The sequence below is a fragment of the Pelmatolapia mariae genome, linkage group LG17, assembly GCF_036321145.2.
Source record: "Pelmatolapia mariae isolate MD_Pm_ZW linkage group LG17, Pm_UMD_F_2, whole genome shotgun sequence".
NCBI lineage: Eukaryota > Metazoa > Chordata > Actinopteri > Cichliformes > Cichlidae > Pelmatolapia > Pelmatolapia mariae.
Genome location: NC_086242.1, coordinates 25746491 through 25774304, shown reverse-complemented (window position 1 = coordinate 25774304; position 27814 = coordinate 25746491). Strand labels below are relative to the sequence as shown.

The following is a 27814-nucleotide window of genomic DNA, read 5'->3' as shown; positions in this document are numbered from 1 at the left end:
GAGTTTGGAGGAGGTGTGACCAGCTTCCAGTAGACAATCAGCAGAAAACAGATTTGGAGTTGTGACAAAGAATTAGAGGCACAAGAAGACAAGGTTAAGCATGAGGAATAATCACAAGGAACGAGGAACATGGAGGCCTACTTACCACCAGAAGGTAGCTGACTAACTGGCGAAAAGTGAAGGACTGTACTGGTCTTAGTGGCTAAGTTGATTAGCCGCCTTTGGATTACAGGTGAGGAACCCATAAGGATGGACACAGGACAACACAGTTTCCAGATGGAAAATCACCAGACACTCACTCGGACCATGACAGTCACTGCTACCTGTTACGCTTATCACTAATTGTAATGTTTTAACCAGGTCATATTGTGGTAACCACTACCACCCACTGACATAAGAGAAAGTACTCTACTGGTCGTTGTATTAAAAGCATCATGTTCAATTTTAAGTTACTCTTCAAGACCAGTTAAGTGAAATGAAATAATTTCTCACAGCACACTAGTGTTCCGCAGTCTTATGTATTGCCAGGTCAAGTATTTGAGTATTTACTTTAGGGAAAAGAGGAGAAGAGAGGCTAAAGTCATAGTTAGAAACTAGGAAACGTATGTGCAATACTATAGGGTGGCTGTAGCGCAGTGGTTTGAGCAAGTCAGATTCCTGACTGCTCTTGTCTGCATGCCAACATATTCTTGGGCAAAATACAAAACCCTGAGTTACTCTCTGTTGAGTTGCTCTTCACTGGAATGTGAATGTTGGGTCTATAAGAACCAGTCAATTTTACAATTTACTGAGGGTCTTCCTAAATATGCAAGAGCAAAAGCGTGCCAGTGTTTTCCTGATGTCATCACTTTGGTCTGCAGTATTGTGATAACATACCCACCCCCCACTGCACACAGAGTGTTCATTGATCTAAGTGTGGGAGAGATTATATTCCTAAGGGAATACAGATGGAAAAATGGATCAATACAGGCCGTAATACATGATTCAGTGTGCACTCGGGTGGATCTGTGTAGATTTGGGCTTAGAAATGTACCTCTGTTTCCAAGAACTAAATACACCACAGTTAAGAAAACACGTGCAAACAGATAAATCTAAGCTCACTATTAAAAACTCTTTACTAATTTGACAACAACTCTGGCATTTATAACAATATTTATAAGTTTGTGATCATGTATGTGTGAGTGACATCAGAAAAACATTGTCCATTAATTCTATCAGTTCAACCAACATGGACTAATAAAACTCAGCACAAGGTTGAATGCATGCACACCCACAAAGACAAAGATTTTTACATGTAAACTTGTAAGAGCCCTAATTGGCATTATCAATTTTGTAGTTGTGGGTGAGACCTGTGGGTCAGTCTCAAATCAGCATTGGCCTTCAGCTCAACTGTCTCTGATTTGCATAAAAATGTATGGTGACTATTTGGACTTATCTGTTAAACTTCTTACTGTTGCTTTTTTTAATGTGCTTCTTATTACTGAATAATAATAAGAAGATAATATTTTGTACAACCACAATAGATTGGAAACAAAACCATCAAGCTGAACTAAAGGTCAGTTAAAATATAACATAAAATTCACATTCACAGGCATTGCAGTATCCATTCAGCCATCTTTGCTTAGCCTCTCGATTTTCCTGAATTTAAAGCAACTAAACGAGTGACCAGTAAGGATTTTAGCCAGTTGTATCATGAGTGTTTGTTAGCTAAGCAAAGGTTTGGAGTTGGTTCCAAGTGTTGAATTTGGTTCGCTTGAACCATTTTCTGTTCTGTGACTGTAATTTGTGTTTTTGAAGATCAAAACCATTTTTTTATTCAGAAGATATCAATGAATGCTGTTTTGTTAATGCCACTAATAATAAAACTAATTTGTTTATAATATGTCCTTTGGTAATGGAGCTTGATGCACCACGGTAAGGCATTAGTGAGAGACGTCCATCACTTCTGACTTATGATTTTTCAGTGTGAAAACTTCCTGTTGCAAAAGTATCGATTTTACTCCAAGCCATGATTCAAAAACAATTTTCTTAAACCTCATAGTAGACATGTGTGCCTAAATCTTACTAGCGACTTCAAAGATCCCAACAGAACACAAACTATTGATAATTTCTGCAAACCTGTGGCATGTCCACACAATTATCATTAAAAATGGATGTTTTTTTCTAAAATCCTGTCAAGCACAGTGTGATGGTGGCAACATGCTACTAACCTGATGATGAGAAACAGGGGGTGGCAGATTTTTCAAAGATGATACATGAGAGGAAGGAGAGAGACAAGATTGAGGAGGATGGATTAAAAGGGATTCTCTGTGGGTCCTCTGTTCAGTGTAAGATATCATCTTTACCTCACTTTTAATCAAACCAATTACCAGTGGAATATTAGCATTCTATAGTTTTGCATTGTGCAGAAGAAATATTAATGAAAAACTGATTAAATAGCAGAGGGATTTAATTAGTGACCTTTTCAGCATAATGCACACCAAAACAACTCTAACTCAAGGATACTCAGAATTTTGAACTTTCATTATGCAAAAATCTAAAGTCTACAAGGAAAAAGATTTATATACAATGCTGCTATTCACCATTTGCTGCATATGTAAGCAAGCTTTTAATGGTCTGAATAGAAAAGCATTATATAAGAACCAGTCCATTTATATTGTTTTAATGTGCTAAAAACAGACACCTAGACCATCTTTTCCTATATAGAAGTTTTAATTGTGACAAAACAGTTTTGTCTGATTAATTATCTGCATGTCCAACTTGCCTTTCATGACACTCTAAAATGATTTTATCCAAGTGCCTGCTGGATTGGGAAATCCACTGGGGAAATACAACACAATTACAGTCTTGCAGTTTAAAAGAAGCTTCCTCTCATCAGGCCATTCACACACACACATTTAACACATTTTATAAATGTCTGTGTAAATGAGTTCAGTTTAAAATGTGAGTCACTATGCCTCACACCTTGTGGATGTCAGTGAGATGCCACACATTTTCAAAAATCAGTATTTGATGTCCTTAAATGAGACTGGGTTGGAACATGTCAACTTTATGTGAAGAGAAACAGCAGACAAGACACAAAGACTTGTGGTAGCAGTAAACTTAATTTAAATTAGGTAGGAAAAAGTCGGCACTTGATGAAAAAAATATGTATAAAGTACCACAGTGCTCGTGACCATTTTCAAATCAAGTGTTTTCCAGGCCAGCTGTTAATGTGTCTTTATCGATCATCCAACCGTTTCCAAAAACATCACATCATGATTTCATTTTAGTCTTTTATTGAAATTAAATTCAATATTTGAAACTATAGTACACTTTCATGTTAATAGTTTCCAGACAACGGAGGAAAGATAATGTCTCCAGCCAAATGTGGATGTAAGTTATGCTTAGGAGTGGGAATGTTGCCTGGAGGGAAATACTGAATGTAACTGTGTTTGTTTTTATAAACACTTCGGTGTGGGCAATGATGACAACAACAACAACAAAAAAATACAGACTTGATATTTAAGTTTCTACAAATATGTTTTGTTCAAATGAATTGAAACCACAGCTGCCTTGAGGGGAAGTAGATACATCATGAAGGAAGGATTTAATAACTGGTATACACAGTGGCTTGTCTACATTCTTTTAGCATTTCTTTACCATGTAGATTCTTCTAGTTTAGAAGCTTGTGCTTAAAGTGCTGCTTTATAGTATTTTTCTGGAATTTATGACACTGATTCCCCAGACGTTTAGCATAGAATGATATCTATAGCCTCCATTTATTAGATTTTGTAAGTCAAAGTTCTGGAAACTGAAACAGCATCAGCACATTACAGTATGAATAAGTCCTCGGGCAAAAATTGTATATGCAGACCAGAAGACAGATTCAGATTTAATGTGCATTTAAGATACATATTAATGTAAATGTGACGATGTTAAACATCCTGTGGATGTGGTCATAATGCAAGACAAATGGCTTGCAAATAGCTTTGTTTGCGTGGGAGACATCATTTAGCATTTAGCTTTGTGTCTGTTTGTGCATGTATGAATTGAAATCAATGTTTGGTTTATCTGTACACAGCTTTACTCTGAAAGTTACATTTTTAAGTAAATGCAATGGCTATGTTTGCTAAACAAGTGTGTCTGTATGCATTTATGCTAATGTATGCATATGCATAAATGTTTTTCTGAGTATGCTCATATAGTAAGCCATCATACGCTAACCTCATAGCATTTTTAGCTGAGTCCCCGGAAAGGGGGGGTTTCCTCTGACTAACATGCTGCCATGGTGGATTGGTCAGGAGGAGACAGAGGATGAATTTTTCACTTTGCTTAGCTGTTAATATTGCTAAAGAGAAGTCCCTTTCCTGTGTACTATTTAAGATTCAGCACATGTGAGGAGATGCATTGAATGTTATCAGCAGCTATTGTCATAATTTGTGAGTTTCATGTTTTGAATTAATTCCATAGCCTTCCCTAGTACTCCTTAATGTCAAGATGCTGGTTGGTGTGTTGCTGGGGTTGTGGGCGGGTGGGTATATGGGGGCCCGGTCCTGGCGCAGGGCGCCGCCAGTGCATCGAGCCACCTGGGGGACTCTTCAACTGGTGGGGGAGGTTGTCACATCTTGCAGGAGCTTTCCTCTCCTCAGGAGTTCTCTCTGCAGGAGGGGGAGATATAGGAGAGGTGGAGGAAGATCTCAGCCTGGGCGTCTATTGTCTTGTGTAGTCTGGAAGATGAGTGGATGATGGGGTGGGTGCAGTTTTCTCTGTAGTGGGGTCGGGTGGGCTGTCCCGGGCTCTGTGGGGCCGGGCGGCGCTGCTGCACTGGGCCCCCTTTCCCTGGCGGGTTGCAGAGCATGGGGGTGCCTACTGGGGTCAGCGGGGGAGCTGGCCCCAGGGAGGGGTCACTTGCCCCTCCCTTTCTTCCCTCCCCATCTCCAGCTGCCTCCCTCTTCCCGCTCCACCACAATCACCCACACATGCAGGGCCTTGGGGTAGGGGTGTGTCACCAGGGTGCAGAGGAGGCATCCCCCCCTCTGTCCCCTTCTGACTGCCTCTGCCTCAATTTTATCTCACAACTTAGACATTCACATTACTCACACTCTCATAACACATACATATAGGATCTTGGGGGTGGGCTCACAACACGGACTCCAAATTACCATCAGGGTGTACACCTCACCCCTGGCGTCGTTGCCCACCTCTCAATTTTAAATACACGTAGACATTGAGGGCTATCAGGAGGGGCTATGCGCTTACCTGCTGCTCTCTGGCGGGTAGCTCCATGCCCTCCTGGGTTTTAATTGCACCTTAGAACACATATACATCAACACTACATATGAGCGGGTAGAGGGAGGTTTGGAGTCTTCTCACACCCCCGGTCTCTGCGGCCTGCTGGAGCGGGGGGGCTAGGAGGAGGAGTTGGCCGTCCGACTGGGGTCTGGGGTGTGGGGCCTCCCTGCTGCTGCGGAGTCGGGGCGGTCTGCTTCTCCCCACTGCAGGGAAAAGGGTAACACCACGTGGGTCTGGGTGCAGTTTCCCCCTCCAGGGGCAAGGGTACCTAGACCCGGTTCTTAGAGTACGCTTGGGGAGTGTGATTGTGTGTACAGCGTCTCTTTATGTCTGTCTCCACGTTGGTTGAGTGTGGAGTAATTGCCTATGAGAGCATGAGGGTGGGAATGGATGTTTGTATCTGTGTGTGCCTGTATGTCTGTGTCTATATGTCAGGTTGGGTATCAGACGCCACCTCTCTGGGGACATCTCAGGCCCTCCAAGGTTTGGAGGCCTATCTCCCCCCACCACTTCCCCTGCCGGTGGCAGATGCCCTCAGACATCGATGCGTTGGTGGTTCTTTGTGTCCGGGGGTGGGCGTCCGGGTACACACCGGCTCACTCCTTGGTGGCTGCTTATCGGGGCCTGGAACCTGGGGCTCGCTCGGGCCACTTCGGGGGTGGGGTGCCCTCGGCCTCTCGGCCTGGGGCTCGGTCACTCAGGCACAGCTGGCTGCCGGCGGAGCTCACGGGCACGTCACTGCAACCCCCCCTGGCTTCTGCTCCGCGGCTGCTGAGTGATCCCTCATCTGGGACTCTCCTCAGCTCTTTCTGGGACAGTGGCGCGGCTGCCCCTCTGTTGGTCTTCCTTGGTCTCTTGTGTTCTGGGGGCCTCTGGATGTCTGGAGTTTTGATCTCCTCCATACCTGCTTCATGCCCTGGAGGATGGGGCTGTGGCCCCCCACACCCTCTAGCAGATCATTACATTAAGGAACCTTTTAAATACAAGCGCGCTCATGCTCACAGGTGTACACACAGGTGATCACATACACAAACTACACCCTTTTTGGCTCCTACCTCAAAGCACACTGTGCGCTGTCGATCTTACGTGCTGCACAATAATGTTTAATATTAAGTATGTAGTGTTATATTCCCATATATCATTGTGATGTTGTTTATTCTATTACTCTCGTTTTCTTCTGCTTGTTTTCTTTTTTCTTTCTCAACAGGTGATCCAGGTGATCGATATATGTATTTTTTGTCTGCTTATTTTGTTGGTTTTTGTTTTTTGCCCTTTATCCCCGTCCCTCTTCTCCGCTGTTTTTTTTTTTTGTTTGTTTTGTTTTTTCCCCCCTCTTTCTTTCTCCCTTTTCTTTTCCCCTGTCCCGTATCTAGCAAGTAAAAAAAAAAAAAATAATAAAATAAACAATAAAAGGTAAATCAAATGGACCATTACGGCAAGGCTGGGATGGTCCATTTGGTAAAGTAAATCCGTTGGGCATCTTTCTTCGCCTTTAGACAATAATTCTGATGGCAAAAGAACCAAACGGGACAGGTTTACAAAAAAAAAAATAAAAAAAAAAATAAATAAATGTCAAGATGCTATGTGTCTGTGTTATTTGTCACTCTATAAGTGCCTCTTTCTTGCATCTTGTCTTTAGTTTTACTTCCTATTTGTCATTTTCCCTGATTGCATTCACCTGTGCCATCCCATCTGTGTTCATTAAACGGATTGCTGTGTGTGTATAAATATTTCTTTGTTGCATTATCTGTTATCTTTTACTGCGTGTTTCCCTTTTTATGGTCTCCTGCATTCTGCTGGATTTTCCACATGCTGTGTCATTATTTCTGTACACATGCTGTGTAGATCACATATTGCACATTATAGTTTGCCTCATCTCATGTGAGTTTTACCTGAAGACTCAGATTAAACTTGTCTTCCTGAGATGAAACAAAACAGCCTTTCCAAACCAAATGTGGCTTCCCGCTTCTGTAGCTCTCTGATTAAAGGAACAGGACTGTCCAGTCAGGTCTGGAGTCAGCTGCCCCCTGGTGTCACTGTATATTACTGCAGAACTGAACACAGCACCTCCATCTGAGAGAGACAAAGATCTGAGATGTTGCACAAGGACTTAGGATGAAAACGTAAACATATTGGCGTGTGAACATCAAATATGAGTGAATTTCATACTCATCGCGCAAGTGTTTGACCTAAACATGATTTATTATACATCAAGAGAGCCAATCCTGGTATATGAGTTATCAGAAGCTCCCACAGGCACAGAGCAGCTTCTCTGATATATAAGCATCTTGCTCTATAACTCCACTCTCTTATCTTGATCAGATTTTCCCTCTGTACGTGTGTGTGTGTGTGTGTGGTGGTGGTGGGGGGGGGGCATACTCAATTTGAATGGAAACGTGAAATAGTGATTCTGGTCCTACTTCATAATGCCAGCTTCACTGATCAATAAATCATTTTCAGACACTGCTGATTGGGACCACAGCTGTTGGTAGCTGTGAGGGTATGACCACATATGTATGTGTGTACCATAGTATCAGATTTATGCAGTATAGTACAATGGAAAATTTTTTACTGAGAGAGCGTCTCTGTGGACAGACCGTGTGTGTGTGTGTGTGTGTGTGTGCGTGTGCGTGTGCGTGTGCGTGTGCGTGTGTGTGTGTGTGTGTGTGTGCGCACGTGTATGTGTCTCCATCCATCTGTCTTTCTGTCTCATTGTACGATGTGCATACTATACTGGTGCATACAGTCACGTTAATCTTCTCTTGGGGTTCATCTCTATCTGTTTATCTGACTTTCAACTGTGTCTCTGTGTGTCTGTAGGTTTGTGTAAGTCTTTGTTTGTAGCACCCTACCCTCTCTCTAATGGGGGCTGGGGGTGGGGTGGGGTGATCTGCTGCAGAGCTGAAGGAATGGAGTCAGCTTCACTGTTCTCCTCTCTTCTCCTTTTGTCTTTATTTTCATCCACCAGTCTCTTCTTCTTTGTCCTTTTCTTTCATCATTTTCTTCTGTTCTTCTTCCTTTCTTTTTTCTACTCTTTTGTGTTTTCATTCGTCCATTTACTTTTCTCTTCAGTTCTTCACTTTTTCCTTTCTTGTTTGTCCTCTTCTGATTTTTCCTCTCATCTCTCACTATCCCCTCCATGTAATATCCACCCTGATCTGTCCTCTTGTCTTTATTATATATTCTCTCTTTTTGTCCTCTTTGCTTTTGTCCTTATGTTAGTTATTTAATCCCTGATTCTTCTCTTCTTGGGGTTGCCCTCTTTTGTTTTTTGCACTTTTTATCCATCTTGAATTCAGTTTTTTCAGTGCTCGTCTTTTTCACTTTCCCCTCATCCTCTTATTGAGACCCCTCTTACCTTCTTCTTACTTCTACTTTCTCCTGCTTTCTTCCTTCTTCTCCTCTTTTCCATCTCTCTCTGATTTTTCTCTTTGCTCATGCCCTTTACATATATCTTCTTTTTTTTAATTTTTACATCTGTTATCACTTTTCTTTTCTCTCCTCTCTTCTATTGTCCTCTCCTCTCCTGTCCTCTGGCTGAGCTATTGTCTTTGTAATACATTTTGACAGTGACATTAATGAAAGTACTGTGCATTTAACGACCGATATCTCCGGAAATTCCTCAGCATTCTTTGTCATTGCTCACACTGACAGCCACACATGCATACACATCTGAAACAATACACTCAACTGGCCGCTCACATAAACATAATCAGTGCAGGAAATATCAGGTCTGTAAACCTGTAAACACGGTGACTAAGTGTGTGTTAGGTTTTTAAATATGATTTTTTTTTTGTGCAAGTGTGTTTGACATCATTAAAAGACAAGTGTCATTTAAATCAGCGTGACTAATACTTGGCTGTGCGTGTGCTATGATAGGACACAAGTGTGACCATCACAACAAAGGAGGGTGGGAACTGCTAAGCTAAAACGATATGGTGAGAAAGAGTATGTGGGCAGAAGAGAGCAACTAGGCATGAAATGATAGGTGGGGAAAAGTTGATTAAGAGGATGAAAGAGAGGGAGGGATAGGGACAAGTTGAGGAGCAGCTTGAGAAAAAGAAAGTGAGAGGGGACACGCAAAAAACCAAAGTAAAGATGGAATAAAGGAGAAAAGACATTAACAGAATAATAGCAGTGTTGTGGTGGAGATGAGCCATGGGATGACCCTGACTTCATTAGCTATAAATTAAAATATTGAATATAGAGAAAATAAAATAAAACACAAAGTAATCATCATTTTATAAAATCTGCGTGATCCTGTCATTTGGAATGCTTCAGTGAACCATATTTAAATTTCAAGTAGTGAAATAACAGACTATATATCTGTATGCAATAAGTTCTAATTCCACTTTTATTACCCTTAATAAATAAAAGGTTTCTTTCTAAACCTATTAGTTGGTGGCTCATGTTGTTGGCTCATTCAGGAAGTCTCAAAACTCGTGACTAAGACCAACAACTCATCAGGGATCTGTTTACTGAGATCAAAGAAGTTGAAATAGGTTTGTTCATAGACTTCTAGCCATGCACGTTGACTTCTGTAAACCATTAGAGGAGTCCCCCACTAGCCATTAGAAAGATTGCAGGCTTAAGGAAAGTCTACATTGGCTGCACTTTTCACACCCAGAAGCTCCCTCCATCTTTTCTATACACAGCATGGAGGAAACCATAGCTTCCTTTCTTGTGCGGTAAAGGTGAAATATTTATAGAAACTGTTGCGCGTCATTAACAAAGATCTGGTGAATGACCAATAAAAACTCACCAAACTGATGAATAAAAACAATACAAAGGGAACTTGGAGCCAGTAAGATTTTTTTTTAAATGTATTGTACCCATGTACAGTATACCACAGCATACTCCCAAAAAAATGTGTGCAAGCTGCTATTATTAACTATAGTTTTATTTTTAAGTTAGGTGATCTCTGTGGGATAAAAAAAATGGACTGGTGTTTTCAACACTCACAGTGGATGCACTAGAGAACACTTGAGGTTCAGTATCTTGCACAAAAATACTCTGACACACACACAGAAGAATTGATGCATTAATCATCCGATTTGTAGGTGGACTGCTCTACCAGCACACCCCTGGATGCCCCAAATGTTGGCAATAATTTTAAAAGAATGTTCAGTTAGTTGAAAGATTTATTGGCTGCATAATAATGGATAGTATAAGAGCAGCTCCTTAAAGCTAATTTGTTCAAACTCTGCTTTTGAGTACCAACACGTCTTCAGTGTTTTAATTCTACTTCACCAAGATCTCAGTAAGAAGCCCTGTTTATAGACGATACCATGTTTTTTTGCTCTTACTTCAGTAATGTTAGTCATCTTTTTCATGCATATGTGCAGCATGATAAACCAACCTTTTAAAAATGCTCAGAGGTTGTCTGTACATAGGCTCTGCTGTAGCTATTTATGCTGTAGTTACACATTGATGTATTCATGTGTCGTGTACGTGTATAGTTTTCTTTAGTATTTTGCATGCTAGCACTAAAAGACTGCAACTTAACATGTATGTATTTATGTGCCTAAAGAAGCTGCTATTTTTCTGTGTGTGTATGTGTCCTTTGTGTAATGTCATCACACTGTGGCATGTGAAGTTTTCACCCAAGTACGAACTCATCACTGACATTTACAAGGCCTTTATGCTGCTGTCTGTGTTTGTTTCTCTCTGTATGTGTGTGTGTGTACACATTCCCTGGAGGGCACACACATGAATGCACACATACACACTTGGATCCATCAGTCTAGATGGGTGGATTGCAGAAATTGAAAAGAAAAACCATGCCTCTTGTTGTCGGGCTCAGCAAGTCTTCAGAAATGTCGGTTGTAGTCTTATAACAATGTTTTTCTCTTTTTTCAGTTTTTTGGCAGTAGTAGATTATTTTCCAAATTATAATCATTATGCAAATGAAATCAAAATTAGAACTAAAATTACCCTTATGTTGATGTCTGATTGTTTCCAGGCAAGAACAATAATAAAGGCTTTTATTTCTCTGTCTCAGGTGTGGAGGCAGAACTTCTTTCTGAAGCAGCACCTGTGATTGTTTGGAGACTCATCGAGGCCATCGAGAAACATGGTGAGAGAAAAAAGCAAAATCATTGTGTACCAAGCATATTTGTCACCAGGTAACTACACACATTGGCATCATTATTTTGAAGCCAAACCACCGTAATATATATATATATATATATATATATATATATATATATATATATAAAAATGGTAATTGCTCTTTCTTAAAGAATAAAATACAATAAGTCTAATTTTTACAGAGGAGTTCACATTTTGCAAAATGTATACCTGACTAAGACTCACTGCTGCACAAATTCATAACTCAGCATGTGACCACTGAGTACATTTCTGCATGTGTACATTTCTGCTTCTGGGCTACAAATCCAACATGATGATTAGTGAGCTTTAAATATGCTCTGAGCCCTATTTTCAAATGTTGCAGAGAGCCAGGCTGGTTTTACTTTTCATGAGTCTAACCATGTCCTGCCTCCTGCTCTGTGGTTAGAGATGTGAGATTAATCTCCATCTTTTCATTCCGTCACTTATTTAAAAATAAATCCACCTTCTCCCACATGAGAAAAAATAAATACATGCGGTATGGTTCTGTCTTCTGAGGGCAGCAGGAGAAGAATTTTATAATTCAACAGGGCTGCATGAAAAATATAACACAATTCACCACATTTAGCCTGGAGCCTGAATAGCAGACTTGATCATTTGTATAATATAATGTATATCACTATTTCTTAGCCCAGAGGAACATCATATTTTCTGTCTGACACAGTCATTTCTCGACTGACTTCGTTCCTCTTCTTCCGCTTGTGTGTGCTGTCCAGGTCTTAATGATTCTCTGTACCAAGCCCCACCAGCATCCAGTGGACCTGTAGAGCTCCGCCAGTCTCTAGAATTAGGTACGGACCCCTTCAAAATAAGTTAAATGTTAGAGCAAAAATAATGTATAATAATTTATTCAGTAAATATTTACTGAAAGCTTTTTTTCTATGACTAGAAACGTTTGAGGTGCCAGTTCAATCAAACGCCCAAAATAAGGCGGTAATGAGCTGAGTCTCAGCCTCTGAATGTGACCGATTTGTCTGAGTATTTAAGGAAAATATTGCTTAACCGTTCATATCTAAATGACAGAAATATTTTAAATCATACCACAATGAAAGTGATCATTCTCTTTACATGTCAGTGTCATGAGCTGTGTGCAGGCAGGAACTGTGGACCCAAGGTGCACACACTTTGAGCAAGCAGGCAGAGCAGGCAGCATAGGATGCGGGAGACCACAACACAGATCAAAGAAAACACAGGGCTTAAATACACAGAGGGAGCAATCAGGGAATGGCAGACAGGAGGGAAACACAGCTGGGACAAATCAGGTCTAACGAGACATGGGAAGCAAAACCAAATACATTAACATGAGACACGGACTTTCAAAGTAAAACAGGAAACAAAGTAGAGACGTGGACTTGACAAGGGGACACAGCTGACAGGGGAGACAGAGCAACTATGGAACACAGAGACAAACCATAAGACAGAGAACTCTAAGAAACCAAAAGACTAGAAATGATAAATAATATCAAAATCAAAGTTCAATAATAATGTAAAACTGAAAACTCTGGGTCGATGACCCAGGCACCCTAATACTCAGAACCTGCAAAGATTCTCATATTGCCTCTTTGCATCCTCTAACTTACCCCCATCTTTGGCCAAAATTAACTATTGTCTCTGGGAATGGGCTTGACTACCAGTATGTCAGTGTCGAGTTGACAATTGCTGATCATATTTGGTGATGTGATGTGTGGTGATCACCAGTTGGCACCAGAGACATGTTACCAAACAGCTGATTAGTATGAGGTTGACATGAAAAATGTTATTGTAACCAGTGTGTCAAAGGTAGCCCTTAAAACATTTTCCATTATGTTAAAAAGGGACAGTGGTCTTGATAAAAGTGTCATGTTTCGGCTGTGTGCAGGCAGGAGAAGGACCCAAACGCAAAACTCACCACGCAGGAATTAAACTCAAAAAACTGCTTTATTGCAGAATGGCATGAAAACCATAACAAAACTGGGACATAGATAAACTGACACACAGGAAAACACAGCCATGAGGGAGACTACGACACTGACAAAGAGAAAACACAGGGCTTAAATACACAGAGGGATAACGAGGGAATTAGACACAGAAGGAGAGCACGGCTGGGAGTAATCAGGCTGGACGAGACAAGGGAAGCAAAACTAGAATCACTCACATGAGACACGGACCTTCAAAGTAAAACAGGAAACACTGACTGAACTCTAGACATGCAAACTTAACAGCAACCGAGGAGACAGACATAGGGACCTGAAACATGGGACAGAAAGGCACAGTAGACACAACATGGACATAATGCCACAGGGAAAGAGTAAAACAAAACACAGAACCTCTTAGAAAATAAAATAGGAAACATAATGAAACGCAGACATGACTACATTAACTTGACAACAAAACAGACATGAAACATGAAGGGCAAGGGAGACTAAACAGGGGTTGGAAGACACAAGGGGAATCTAATAACAAAGAACTAGAAAAACTCGTGAGCTTAATCATAAAAACATCCTAATAACCTAAACTCAAAACACTGGGTCATAAGACCCAGGATCGTGACAAAAAGTATCAGTATCAGTATCAATAAGAATATTAATACCAGTATTTGTATTTATAAAATCCTAACACTACCTATGACTTATTTTTTTACTCTTGGTGTTGGCATGGTAACTACTGCTGTACTCCCTGTCCGTCATGGAAACTTGTCAGCACACTGTAAACCTGAAGAAGTTAGCAAAACTTTAATGTTGATAAACCTAAAAGTTGAAGCATACAAATCTCACTTTTGTGTTCTTTTTTAATTAAGCAAAAGTCAAACAGGACCTTTGATAACTCAAAAACATCTAACTCAAAACCGTAAAAAGTAAAAAGTCCTGTATACAGCTTGCCTCATTCAGCCATTTACCTTAGCACTTTTTTCGACACCCCAGTGGTTTCTATCTTATATTCACACACTGATGAACACATCAGAGAGCAACTTGGGTTTCAGTATCTTGCCCAAGGATACTTGACCAACCGAATTAGTTGATGACCTGCTCTAGAGTATTGTCTTTTATAACATCAAACACAAAAGAGCTATTCATGTATTTATTTTGTAGAAAGAAATTCTGCCCTTTACACTTGATACTATTTAATTACATTTTAACATTGCTGATGATTGTGGGTATTTTTTAAGAGTTCCTAATAGAAAAAAAAAAAGACCAGACGTTTCGTGCTTGTGTTCAATGAGCACAGAGAAATACATAGGTATGTCCATGATCAGTGATCCAAACACCGTGGCTGTGTCCCAATTAAGAGAACGCACGCTTGAAGTACGCTCACTACGCGTACTACGTACGGTGCGTACTATAAGTACGAGAAGTGCGGAAGTGAGAGGCTTGTGAAATGGGACGGTCTAGCCTTCGTCGCGCTGTTCAGGTTGCCTAGCAACCATGATACTAACCGCGAGAAACGTTACATACAGCATTGTTTGACAGAAATGAGGGAGAAAAAATGTTTTATTGGTCATTCATTTTTGTCATGACATCACTTTGATTAGTTGAGTATCTGAGGCTGAGACCACAGGACTGTAAAACATGATAGCTGGGCTTCATTTCTGTACTGAACAGTCATTTCAAGATTAGTTAGTAAATAACAATTAGCTCATGTTGTTCATGAGACTAAAATCATCTCTCTGTGGTAATGTAAATATAATATGGCCAATATTATATGTATTGTCAGATTATATTACAGGATATATTACAGCAGTGAGCTTGAACTCTGGGTCAAAGATTCAAGTTGCAGTTATTTATATTTCCTATCACCTTAAATCTTCACTCAAAGACAAGTACCTTTGACAGTGTATATACAGATGTATTATAGATATAGTTGGCATTACATTACATTTGGCTCAATGTTTACATATATGTGTAAAAAGAAAATGTACGAGCTGTGAAAACTGTTTCTGATAAACAAAGAGTAGACTGATATATTGAATATTCCTTTATTGGGTGATAAAATCAGACCATGTCATAACTGCTTTAAGTCATACAGAATAGATATCAGAGCCTTAAACAGGCTGACTTCTGCTAAATGGGTCAAACTGGGCAGAAAGTACACAAACACATAACATCCTTATAGAATATGATGTAACACTATAGATCAACTTACCTCAGAATATATAAAGCATATAAACAATTACAGCAATATGATGCAACAAACACAGCAATACTACAAATCCAAAATACTCAAAGCTTCATAGAACTGAAACAAACATTTATTTTTAGCTCCATTCTGCTGCTGATACATACTTTAGGTTTCTGAACATTAAACTTGTTGCTGCCTTTCATAGTGTGTAACTTGAAGGCCCTGAGTACTTTCTCCCACACTGAAAACACTGGAATGATAAAATTATTTGAACATTACCTAATAAGACTGATTCAGGACAGACAATTAGTTATTTTACACTTTTCAAGCAGTCCTTCACAAACAGGGAACAGTCTGTCTATTCTCTCCATCTGTCAGCTGCTGCTGGCTCTTCCTCCTCCTCTTCCTCACACACTGCTGAGTTTGTCCTGGTGGATCATCAGGGGTGCAAAGCCTCACAGATGATGTGCAGCAGTGGGTCCCTGAGTCTGTCCTCACTCTGGACACTTGCAGTTGTCACACATGGAAATCAAATGTGTGATAAGCTGCAGGATTCAAACACGAGTGTAACTTATAAATACATGTTCATACGTTTATTACACAATCAGAGAGAAAGAAAAAGAGAGAGAGTGCAGGACAGACAGACAGGTGACAGTCTCAGGTGTACACACTGCTACAAAACAGCACAAGAGAAGGAGGATTTAGTGTTTGTGTTATTACGAGTGCTAAACAAGAAGAGTTCCCAGATGGTACAGTGGACACATGTGTGACTCCTGTGATTAAAGCATCTTTCTTTCAGCTTAACGAGTGAACCGTCAGCTCGTTCAAACACACGTTAAAGTCCGTTTGGCTCGACACCACCGAACAGAGGCAGCAATATAACATAGCTAACATTAACAGTGCAGTGAATCCTGCTTGTGCCGTGATATTCAGGACTGCAAACCGAGCAGCATCTCTGACTTTCAGCTTGTTGTGTTTGTGGATATATGACTGACTTTAATTATCCATAAAATCATCACATTCTCTGTAAGATTAAGGTCAACTATATGTATATATTTTGAAGTAGAGGCTTTAAAACCAAGTTAAAGCTGAAAGTACAAACATCACTAACGTCACATAACTTTGCCGACATGTGGCCAACAGTAATGTTGTAATGTTCTTCATTATTAAACATTCGCACATAAATAAGTGACATCATATTCAGTACTTACTTTTGACAGTTCACTCTTCGGCCGCTCCCTTCTGCCGTCTGCCGTATTTTGCGGCAAAATTATCCACACCCACCGCCGCGCTATGAATTGTGGGATATATGGGACCACGAAGCGTGCACCGGACCACGCTTGATATTTGGGGAAATCGACGGCGCATTTGGAGTACGCATTTGAAGTACACTTCGAATTGGGACAGCCATTGTCGCGTGGCGGTGACGTAACTCAAAATGCATACTTCAAGCGTGCGGTCTCTTAATTGGGACACAGCCTGTGAGTGTAATATTCACAGGCTCTGGTCACGCAGGAAAGCTCACTTGCACGCTGGATACACTCTGACATTATTAAGTCATTAATTAATTTATCATGCAGTTATTAAATGTGGGAGGAAATCCATGCAGATACAGGGAGAAGATGCGAACTCCACACAGGAAGGTGACAGCCAAAAAGGAGAATTAAATCAGTGTGCAAACCACTGATTGGAACCAGGAACCTTCTTCCTGTGAGACAGGAATGCAAACCAGAAAATATCCTGGGTATATAAAAACTGTGGCACAGTGGTTCAGTAGTTAGCACTCCTGTCTCACGAGAAGAAGGTTCCTGGTTCCAATCACAGCAGGGGCCTTTTTAAATGGAGTACATGTCCTTGCATGGGTTTCTTCCAGGTGGTACCTTTGCTTGAATTGCATAAAATAATGTTAAAATAGTGTGCTTTTTACTGCTTGATAATATATTGTATATCTACCATTCTGTGTACACAAATAGCTGGTGTTCCAGTAATTATTCTTATTGGTTAGATTTCAGTATATTGTAACAGTACGGGCAAAAACTGTTTTTTTTAAACTTTATCACTATTACCAGTTCTTTCAGCTCAGATAATTATTGAATTATTCACTTACAGGCACCTCTTTTGTTAACACTGACTTCACACACACTGTAAAATGTAATATTGTGTTTAATTAAAAATATTAAATAGGCTGAACTCAATTTTTATCAATTTGTTATTAGAACTCAATTTAAATAAGTTACCAGTACTTTTTATGCAAAAACGCTGATAAACTCCATTTATTTGAGTTGTCTTAACTTAGAAAAACTAAGTAAGCTGGAAGTTTTGCTTCTCAGTGCCGAAGGATGAAAGATGTGTTTTGAAAATGCCACGTGACTACCGTCCTCCTCCCTCTCGGATCAGTCGCATGTTCACGGTGCACTCTTTATGGAGAAGCGACAGCTCAAGATATTATTGTTTTCATTGCTGTGGATTTTTACCTGATACACTGACTTGGTGAGTAAATGTTTACTCTTATTCAAACTGATTTGTGGCTTCTCTTAGTTTAGCACCAGGTTTAAAATCTTGCTAGCTAGTTAGTGTTAGCCTAGCGTTGCTGCTGCCGCTGGGCTCATGTTACTTAAAAATTAACACCACAGCCTTAAAAACCTTACATAAAACTATGTCGGTGAAATTTTCTGTTGATCGTTTGAAATAAATAAGTGAAATAAGAGCCCAGACAAAATTCTTTGGGAGGTGCAGCCGTTAGGGGTGGGGTGGGGTGGGTGTGGGGGGTGGATAACAGAGCTCTCCGAAAACGTGGAAGCACTTTTGCAAATATGTGATATTTTGATAAATTAAGTAGATATTTGAGCATTACATAGCTACATTGTCGCCTGAAAATATCTTAAAAGGTTATTTTGTGACCCAGAAAGGGTAGTCTGGGGAAAAGGAGGATCACATTTGTCGGCCACGGTTGTCGGAGCCTGTGCGTACTTGTAAGCACAATGGCGGAGGAGCACTGCTGAAAAACTTATTACTTTTTCTGGGTCACAAAATAAACTTTTAAGATATTTTCAGGCGAGATTGTAGCTGTGTAAATTTCAAGTATCTGCTCGATTTATCAAGACATCACATATTTGCAAAAGTGCTCCGACGTTTTCGGAGACGTCTATTTGTTGTTCATGCTTTGTGGCAGCTTTTGAACATCTGTGGCATCTATTAATGTCAAATCTAGCCTTTATTTAACAACATAAGCAAACTCTATGTTACAATGATTGCACAGCCATTAAGGATCAAATCAGTTTCTGAAAAATGTTCTGTTTTTTCTCCCTCTGCTTACTTCTTACTGTCTTTGAGGCTCGGGACCAGCACTCCTGTTGTTGGACAGAAAGACATCAACTCAGTGGCAAGTATTTTGGTTTTCCAATATATTAGCAACTGTCAGTGACATTTATATTAATCAGGCTGAACTTTAATCATACTTTAGATCAGCCTGTTTTACTTATTGTTTTATTTGTGCTTTGGTTTGGGGAAGTTGTTTTTTTACTGATCTTTTCCTGTCTTCTGTTTTTAGACTTGAGATATGACTGCACTATGCTGTTGCTGGTGACCACAGTTAATTCTACAAGACATGCTGTGTAAGTAAACAAACAACAACAGTTTGGTCTGCATTTCTTGAAAGATCACATCCCCCAAACTTAGTTTAGAGGGTCTACACTGTATATAGTGAAGTCTGCAAGTTTTCTAACAGCAAAATCTGTTTTGTGCCACAAATCATTTTGCACATCATTAGAATGAAAGTTATTGCCCATGTTTGCATAGCCCTTTTTTAAAATGATGCTTTCATGACATTATTGTGTGTCGGTTGGTGGTCAGGGCTATCCAGACTGACAATTTGGGACATTGAATGTCACCTCTCCGGTGGGCAGGGAGCCTGAGATCATCTAAATTGGAGTCTGTTCTTTACCAAATGCAGAAAAAAATGTTTTAAGAAAGCAATTAAGTTCATGTTCCAAAAAATATGATTGTTTGCTTGCAGGACACCAGGAGAGATGAGTCCTCCGTCACAGATGGTGTGGTCAGTGAAGATGGTCGCCTGCAGGTTCAAGCTCATTGCATCTCCAACCCACATCCACTGCCACTGTACTTAAGGGAAGTTAAAGACTTTCTTCTGCACCTACATTTGGATCACCTCGATCCATGACAGTCATTCAGGCAGTAATGCCTGGACTGGAAACAAGCCATCCTTAAAATATTACAACATTCCAGCTCCTGTGTTGGAATGGAAAACAAATGTGTTGTTTAAATTAGAGACTGCACTTGTGACAGAACAACAAATATTTTATTTTGATTATATAAGTAAGTACAAAACAAACTTGTGGTAGGCCTAAACTTATTTTCAGAATAATTACATCTGAGACTTTGTTTCATTGTAAGATTATAACAGTGATGGTAATATAATTGTTTGTTGTTCAGCAGAACAGTGTCCAGTATGTTGGCTGTTGTACTTTGTTGTGTTTGAAAATAAAAGTTGGGCTGATTTCAAAAATTGTTGTTAATTATTTTATAATCATATTCAGGTTACCACAAATTGTTTTTTCATTTAGTTGAACTTGAAATGTTTGTCAGTAGGTAAACAATTAGTATTGTACAGTCAGAAATATCAAGTTATTCTTAATACTGCAGACTTACAATGTATAAGTTGTCCTAACAATCATCTTAAGTAAGCTTTACTTAGTTTTTTTGAGGCAACGAGTTTCCATAATTTTTTTGAGTTCTGGGAACTAACAAGGCTGTGTACATTTTGAGTAGAGTGTACTCAAAATGAGGAAGTTGTCCTAACTTGGTCATCTTACGTAAACTTGATCCAATTTTTTTGAGTTCTGGGAACAAATGAGCTTGTACAGAGTACTCAAAATAAATACCTTGTCCTAACTTAGTCATTTTTAGCTAAGCTTTACTCAATTTTTTTGAGGCAACGAGTTTCCATAATTTTTTTGAGTTCTGGGAACTAATTAGATTTTACAGTGCAGGTCACTTTTCTCTTCTTGTTCCATGCCTCGTAGCAATAACTGCACAAAAATTGTTGATGTTATTAAAGAGTTATTGCTAACACAAATACCTGATGTCTAATAGATCTTGCTGCCAACAGTAAAACAGTTATTAGGTTTAGGGGCAATTGCCTGCTAACAATAGCTCAGTAGAGCAGATCATCTACTTATTGGAAGGTTGGTGGTTTGATCACTGGCTGCTGTAGTCTGTATCCCAACGTATCCTTGCTGAACCCCAAGTAGCTGTCCTATTTGTTCATCAGAGTGTGAATGTTAGATAGAAAAAGCATAGAAAAAAGTGCTTGTGTGAATGAGGAATGTTGTATAAAGTGCTTTAGACTGCTTAAGTAGAGTAGAAAAGTACTAAATAAAAATCATCCCATTTACACAGGGCCATGGAGGTTTGCAAAGTTTTATTCTTTTAATAAATGAAAGCATCATTTAAAAACAATTTTTTATTTACCAAGGTTACCTTCATCTAACATTAAAATTTGTTTGACGATGTGAATCATGTAAGTGTGTGCAAAATGTGCAAAAATATGCCACAAATGCTTTTTCACTGTACTGTATATGTAACTGCCTAAAAGCTATTCAGTTAGCAGACAAATAAGATTACAAGTGAAGCCTTCTTGTGTACTAAAAGAGCAAAATGAAACATTTGTTTTAGCTTGTACACTCAATTGAAACTGAAATTATGTTTCTTATCTTTTCAAACAAAGTGACTCTTGCTAAAATTAAATGGGTTCTTCCTTTTGCTGTGATGGTTAATTTTTAATCATCTGCAAGCAACAGGTGGATCATCAGAAAACACAGCTACAAAACTAGGTAAAGTAGATAGTCAGGAAAAAAACAAAAGTTGGCCAAATTGTAGTATTTGAAGTTCAGTTTTGGCACCACCAGGGAGTGCTCTGGCTCTGTACTTTAATTTTGGGAGAAAGGGGAGGGGAGCTCACAAAATTACACTCTAGACTCCACTCTCAGTTGGAGAGTATTTAAAAAGACTGAGGACATTGGATGCTGAGCCACACAACATAGTAAATTGACTGATTCTTATATAGTACTTTTGTTATTTATCCGAGCACTCAAAACACTTTACACAACTTGCCAGATACATGTGTATGGATACATGCGCATACACCTGAAACCTGACCCTTTTTAGACCATCAGCATGGGGCCAAGATATGCACATATTATTGAATTAAAGGAGCTGACAAATAGGCAGAGAAATATATAACAAAGTCCTGACATGCACACCCACATATATGTGAAAGCATAAAGGGGCTGAATGACAGAAATTGCATGCACTCTATAACTGTGTTCTGTATGATATGTGATCTAACAGAGTTAGACAGAGTTTATGGAATATAAATATATCAAAAGGTAACTTGTGGGGAGATTTGTGTTGACGTCTGAGTATGAGGTCATGTGAATAGGAAGGGTTTGGATGGAATACTGAAGGGCACGCAGGGGTGGTATATGTGAGAAACAATGGAGAGAGAGTGGGAGGGCAACAAGAAAGAAAAAACTGTCTTCCTCCATGCCTCAGCATCACACACAGGAATATTTTTCTCTTTCAATTTTGGTTTTGAATTACACACTCAGAAGAAATACAAGGCAAAGATAGAGAAATTTGTAATGAATGAGTGTTTTTCTTTAAGTATAGACTGTGTATAAACAATCACTGTGGCTGATGCAATATAACCTGTTGACTTGTGGAATCCACATTTTGAAGCCTTAATGTTTAACTTTTGGCCACCACCATGTTAGCGTTTCACAGACCATATTGACCATATTTGGATGATGGAGTGGAGTACTAAGTTATCAGCTAATGCAAGTTTGTTCCACAAGCTGCACCAACAAAAACTGTAAGGTGCACAGATATACATGCCTACTAATTGGTTTTACCTAAAAGAATAATAAAGTACTAGAATTTCACTAAACAAAACTAAAGAACAAACCTCTTGGATGGCCTGTACAACAAAGATTTGTTACATAGTTCTGTGAAGTAGGGTCCAAAAAGCAGAAACTACAATGCCATTTTGAACATTCAAGGCATAGCAAAGAGCTAAGTTATGAAAAAATCTCATTATTAGCCACAGTGCCTTTGTTATCAAGATGTGACTATTAATAGAGCCCCAAATTGTATTTTGTACTACAAAGGCTGTAAAGATACGTTTTACCCCTGAGCCTTAAGGCTGTATCATCAACAAGAGCAGCCCAGCTGTCATAGGGCAAAATGTAAGTTGCACCCTGGACAGGTCCCCACCAATAAACCTAAACCCACCAACTGCATGTCTTTGGACTGTGGAGAAAGCTATCGGAGAGAACCCATCCAGACAAGGGGAGAGCATGCAAACTGCATACAGAAAGGCCTTGGCCAGATGGTGGATTGAAACCCGGGACCTTTTTACTATGAGGCAACAGTGCTAACCACTGCAAGACCCTGCTGCCCTATTTTAAAAAATAACCTTTGATAAATAATAGGCAACAAAGTCATGTTTACTTTCATGGCAATCCAGTGTTCCACAGCCAGGAAGAAAACTGCATTTTTCCTCTTGTGTCTGAGGTTTGACTAACGGACAAACTGTGGTTTGCACAGAAGTCCAACAATAAAAACCAGCTCAGGTTCAGATCCCTGAACCCGTTCCTCTCAATCACACCCCTCCAGGTCTCACTGTTGTCGCCCAATGCGCGTTGAAGTCTCGGTCGGTCCGCCAGGGCCTCAGCTCCTGGCCGCAGCCTGGCACACATTGCACCTGACCCCTACTGCCTGTGGGGCCTGGTGCCTCCTGCAAGTGGTGGGCCTATTGCTACAAAGTCAAAGGTTAACCAGGAAATATGCAAGTCTTGACAGTTTGAAGTTTATATCCAAATCCTCTTTCCATATTTGTATACTGTGTGTGGTAGTACATTTATATACTGCAATAGACTTAGATTGCCATGATACACTGAGCGTTTCTCCTTCTCTCACTCCTTTTCACTGACCATGTGTTTATACACCAGTCTCCATTTAATTATGAGTTATTATTAATCTCTGGCTCCCTTCCAGAATACGTCTTTGTCCTGTCTACCTCTTCTCATCCCCAACTGGTTGCAGCAGGTCGTTGACCCTCCCTTAGCATGAATCTATTCCTGCTATATATGCATATACATAGATATATAGATTCATTCACTGTCACCAAAGTACTTTGTCGTAGGGGGGTCATCTGATTGTTGCGGCTTCTCAGAATTATTTTAGGGTCTATAACAGAAGATTAAGCGGCTTTAGGCGACTTCTGTTTGGATTTGGCACTATAAAAACAAAACTGAATTGAATTGAATAACTGATAATAGTAAATAAAACTTTTGTTGGAACGGTGTTCTGATCAGTACGTTGCAGAGGCAGTGAAACATCAGTCTGCAGGAAGTATATCCAAGCTGCTGAAGTACTCTGCCTTCTCTGTTCTGCATTTGTGTTGCATGTTATGGAATAATATTATGTAACAGGGAGTTGTATATTGTACAGAAATTCTCACATTATTCCACAGCCTCAGATCCTGCCAACTGACATGATTGGCTGTGTGTGCTTTATTTGGTATGTTGCACGTGTACAGTATTTTCTTAGAGGAGTCAAAGTGAGCGTATACGTGTCTGAGTTACTCTGAAAGGGTTTAGGAACATTACCTCATCAAGTTGACCTGTGATTGGTACATGGCCTGAGAGTTGCCATGGTAACAGCTAGCCTTTTTTAGCAGACTGGTTCTGCCGTGCCCACACAGCGCTCAGTGAGTTGGCCCAGTAACACTGTGTGTGTGCTGGAACTTCTGTATCTGTGAGTACCAGCATGTGTTTCACACCTGAAGAGTGACAACATTTACTCTCTCTCTCTCTCGCTATATATATATATATAGCGAGAGAGAGAGAGAGAGAGAGAGAGAGAGAGGGAGAGAGACTCCAGTAGCCTGCCGTTGCCACCCTTGCAAATGGTACACACCAAGAGTGATGCTTGGTTGTTGGTGTACCCTGCAGTTTATTTCCTAGTACAGCTAAAACAACTTGTTTGAGATAGTGGATCAACTGAGGATTTCACTAAAAGCTATTATAAGCTGTGCAAAAGTACTTTAGATTTTAAGAATGTTCTTTCTGTGAAAAGTATAAAAGTAGTAGTGTTTTTTGAAAAAGGACAAGATTTTATTACAATGGCAAACGTCTTTCTTTTGTATGTGTACTAGTATCTCTGGTGTGAGGCCTCTGGGTATGTGTGTTTTATGCTTTTAACTGAGTTTGAAGTAGTTGCTTATGATGATTACATGGAAGTGCTCAGATATATGCAAAAGCACAAACACTGTGCAATGGCACAGAGTGGGCAGTGTCTGTTTTGGAAATGATGACTCATGTTCACTTAAACTGTTACAGAATATTCTGCTACACAGAATATAAAACAGTGTGCATGAAAGCATAGAGACACTGCAGATAGATGAGGACATACTACTTTGTTATCTTTGCTCACATTTTCCCATCAAATTATTTGGTTGCCTCTCACAGCCTAACAAGCAATCTACAACACTGGAACCCTTAAATAATCATATTTCTTTATGCATATTTTTTAGTGCTCTTCAGTCTCCCTCTGTCTTCCCTTTTGAACTTTTATGTCCTTTTTTATTCACTCGTTCATCGCCATTCCTTTTCTTCTCCCTTGTGCTTCAGTGACAGTGGCTGCTGAGTTTAGCAAAACAGAAATTAAAATTGCTCCTCTACTCCATCTTTCCATCTTTTTCCTCCATCTGCATCCTTCTATTCTTTCTGTCTCTGCTACCAGTTGTCTCCCAGTCTCTGTCCTGTAATTGGTTGGAAGTGATGTCATCATCTTCCTCTGGGGTCCGTCAGTAACCTATTGGAATCCAGTAATTTTACAGTCAGCAGCCGCACATACTCATAAACAGCTGATCAAACATTCGTTCACAATGGATGTGTGGTGGAAACAGTCAGTCAGTTTGTCATAAAGCATTTGGTAAAAATTGATAAAATGGTTCTTTGGCTCCAAATACAGCAAGTTCTAAGTTTTAAGAACTTGCTAGAGGAACATTTTATTCCACTAACACTAATTGCATTATATATTTATTATTTTTCACCCAAGAGGGAAAACAAAGTGTAGAAATATACATTCATATTTTCTTGCAGGTGTCTGTCTATGTATTACTGACACTATCTTACAGCGGAATTTACACAAGAAATGCAAAAAATATTGTGTTCTTGATAAATAAAGTAAGAGCCTAGAAGTGTGGTGTGCTTTTGTAGGAAAGAAAAACCTGTCAGAGACATCTAGTTACCCTTCATTCTGTCATTAACCATACCCCTCACTCCCATCTTAAAAGGTAATATTGATTGGCCCACCAAAACAAACAGAATTTATAGAGTAATTTCTCTTGTCACTTCATCTCATGGTGGCAGCAGCATCTGAGCTGATCTCTATGTTCCAACCAATGACTGTATAAAGGTTTTTTACACTCTAATGCCATGACACCTCTGAAAAAGAGATACTGAAGGCTGGACCTTTACTCAAAAAATAACTATTTCAATGAACATAAAAAATAATGAAAAGGATTTTCATGTGATTAAATTGTTTTTTTTTAGCATTATGCAATTCTGTTATTCAAATTTAATGTACTTGAGTTGGACCAACGTAATTAAATAATGATGAATCAACTTATTTACTCCAGTTGAGTCCAACTTAATTTAACTGAGTGGACCCAACCCATGCAAATTAAGTTAGTCCAACAAAAATACTTAATGCTAATAGAAAGTAATAGATTAATGTGAAAATCATTCCCATTATTATTTCACGTTCATTTGAAGAGTTATTTTTGGAGTGTCCAATAAAATCTAGAGTCTGTTTAACACAAAGCTTGAATGGATTTATAACAACTTTTACATAGCTGTCACTCCATCCATCCTCTTATCTTTATCAGAGTTGCAGGGGGGGCTAAAATATAACAACCACCCAATTTCATCTTTTTGAGTGTTCCAGGAGAGATGGAAATTGCAGTACTGTACGTTTTCACAGAAAATCGAAACAATTGTGTTTGCGTAATTTGCAAAGTAAGAAAAAAAAGGAATTGAATGTCAAGAGACACTATCAGACAAAACATGCTAATTCATATCTCCTATCAGAGAGCAGCCATGCTGAAAAACCTTTCACAGAGAGTGTTTATCAAAGACTCTGTTATGAAATATGTGAATGAAAAGTACATTTATTTTGTTCAGGCTTGAACACACCTAATCACTATAATAATACAAGCGGTTGTATTATTAAATATAAAATGTTTTTTTAAAAAACCCAAACCCCCATAATTTTTCGAAAAAGGAATGAATGTTTATTGGCCCCTGAATGATTTTCCGTTAATAAATCTGGCACTCTTGAAAAAAAGTCTGGATACCCCTGATGTAAGCCATGACGGCATGATTTCCCAAACTTTAACCTTTATTGGCACCATATACTAATACTGTAGAAATTAGTTAGTTTCTAAATATAAATCTTTAGTGGTAGAAAGTCAAAGACAGGTAAAATTCATATTATAATTTATATCCATAGTTATCAACCTGAACAGACTTTGACTGATAGAAGATTTTAGGGCTGATACTGATACCAAAAACTCTGATATTGTTATGGCAGCCAGTTTTCTTTATATATTTATTTCAGGAATATGTTTTGCAAACTGTTTAGCAACTTACTGTAAAGACAGTGACCCTGCTCCACTGTCTGCTCAGCTGTTATGCTATTCTGCTGCATGTGCTGCAGACTGTGCTTTGCTTAATATACTAGTGTCATGCATCGATATCTACTATTTTCAAAAAAATGCATCCATGTCCTCAGTACTGAAATTTTTTCATGTTTTCCAGTGTAACCAGTGGGGCTTTTGGGGAGCTGACACTCACAGGGGATTGGTGTTTTTGTCAGTATTAGCTAAAATCATACTGAAATTATATCCTTCTCAGCAAATATAAATCCTAAACCAAAAATGCCGCATAGCAGTTTATAGATTGTTATGAGGGGATTTTTACAGTTCTGAAAAGTTAATTGGACCAATCTGTGTTTCAGCGATGGACTGTTAAACAGCTGTCAAATCATTTTAGCAAATAGTCTACAAAGAGTTTGCACAAATTAGACTGACCATAGCTGTGCCTTTCTGATCTTGTACTCCTATGGGAGAGCTTGTTCTTGGATCCACTTTTTTTTTTTTGCTCTTCTCATAGTGGAGATGCATGTGCACGTGCAAAGGGCACATGTTAGTATTTGAAAAACAAAGAAA

At 39.3% G+C, this 27814-nt stretch overlaps 1 protein-coding gene across 6 annotated transcripts in view; it reads left to right on the top strand.

The window, feature by feature from the left end:
- The window catches only part of pik3r3b (phosphoinositide-3-kinase, regulatory subunit 3b (gamma)), a 189630-nt gene that overhangs the window by 41060 nt on the left and 120756 nt on the right, over window positions 1-27814 (top strand). For 3 of the 6 annotated variants that reach the window (XM_063500366.1, XM_063500367.1, XM_063500364.1), the window contains 2 exons: window positions 11276-11350; window positions 12120-12194. In XM_063500366.1, the coding sequence (XP_063356436.1) occupies window positions 11276-11350; window positions 12120-12194 (150 nt within the window). Of the gene's footprint in view, window positions 1-11275; window positions 11351-12119; window positions 12195-27814 lie in introns of those variants that run through there. The other 3 variants (XM_063500368.1, XM_063500365.1, XM_063500371.1) reach the window with 2 other exon arrangements.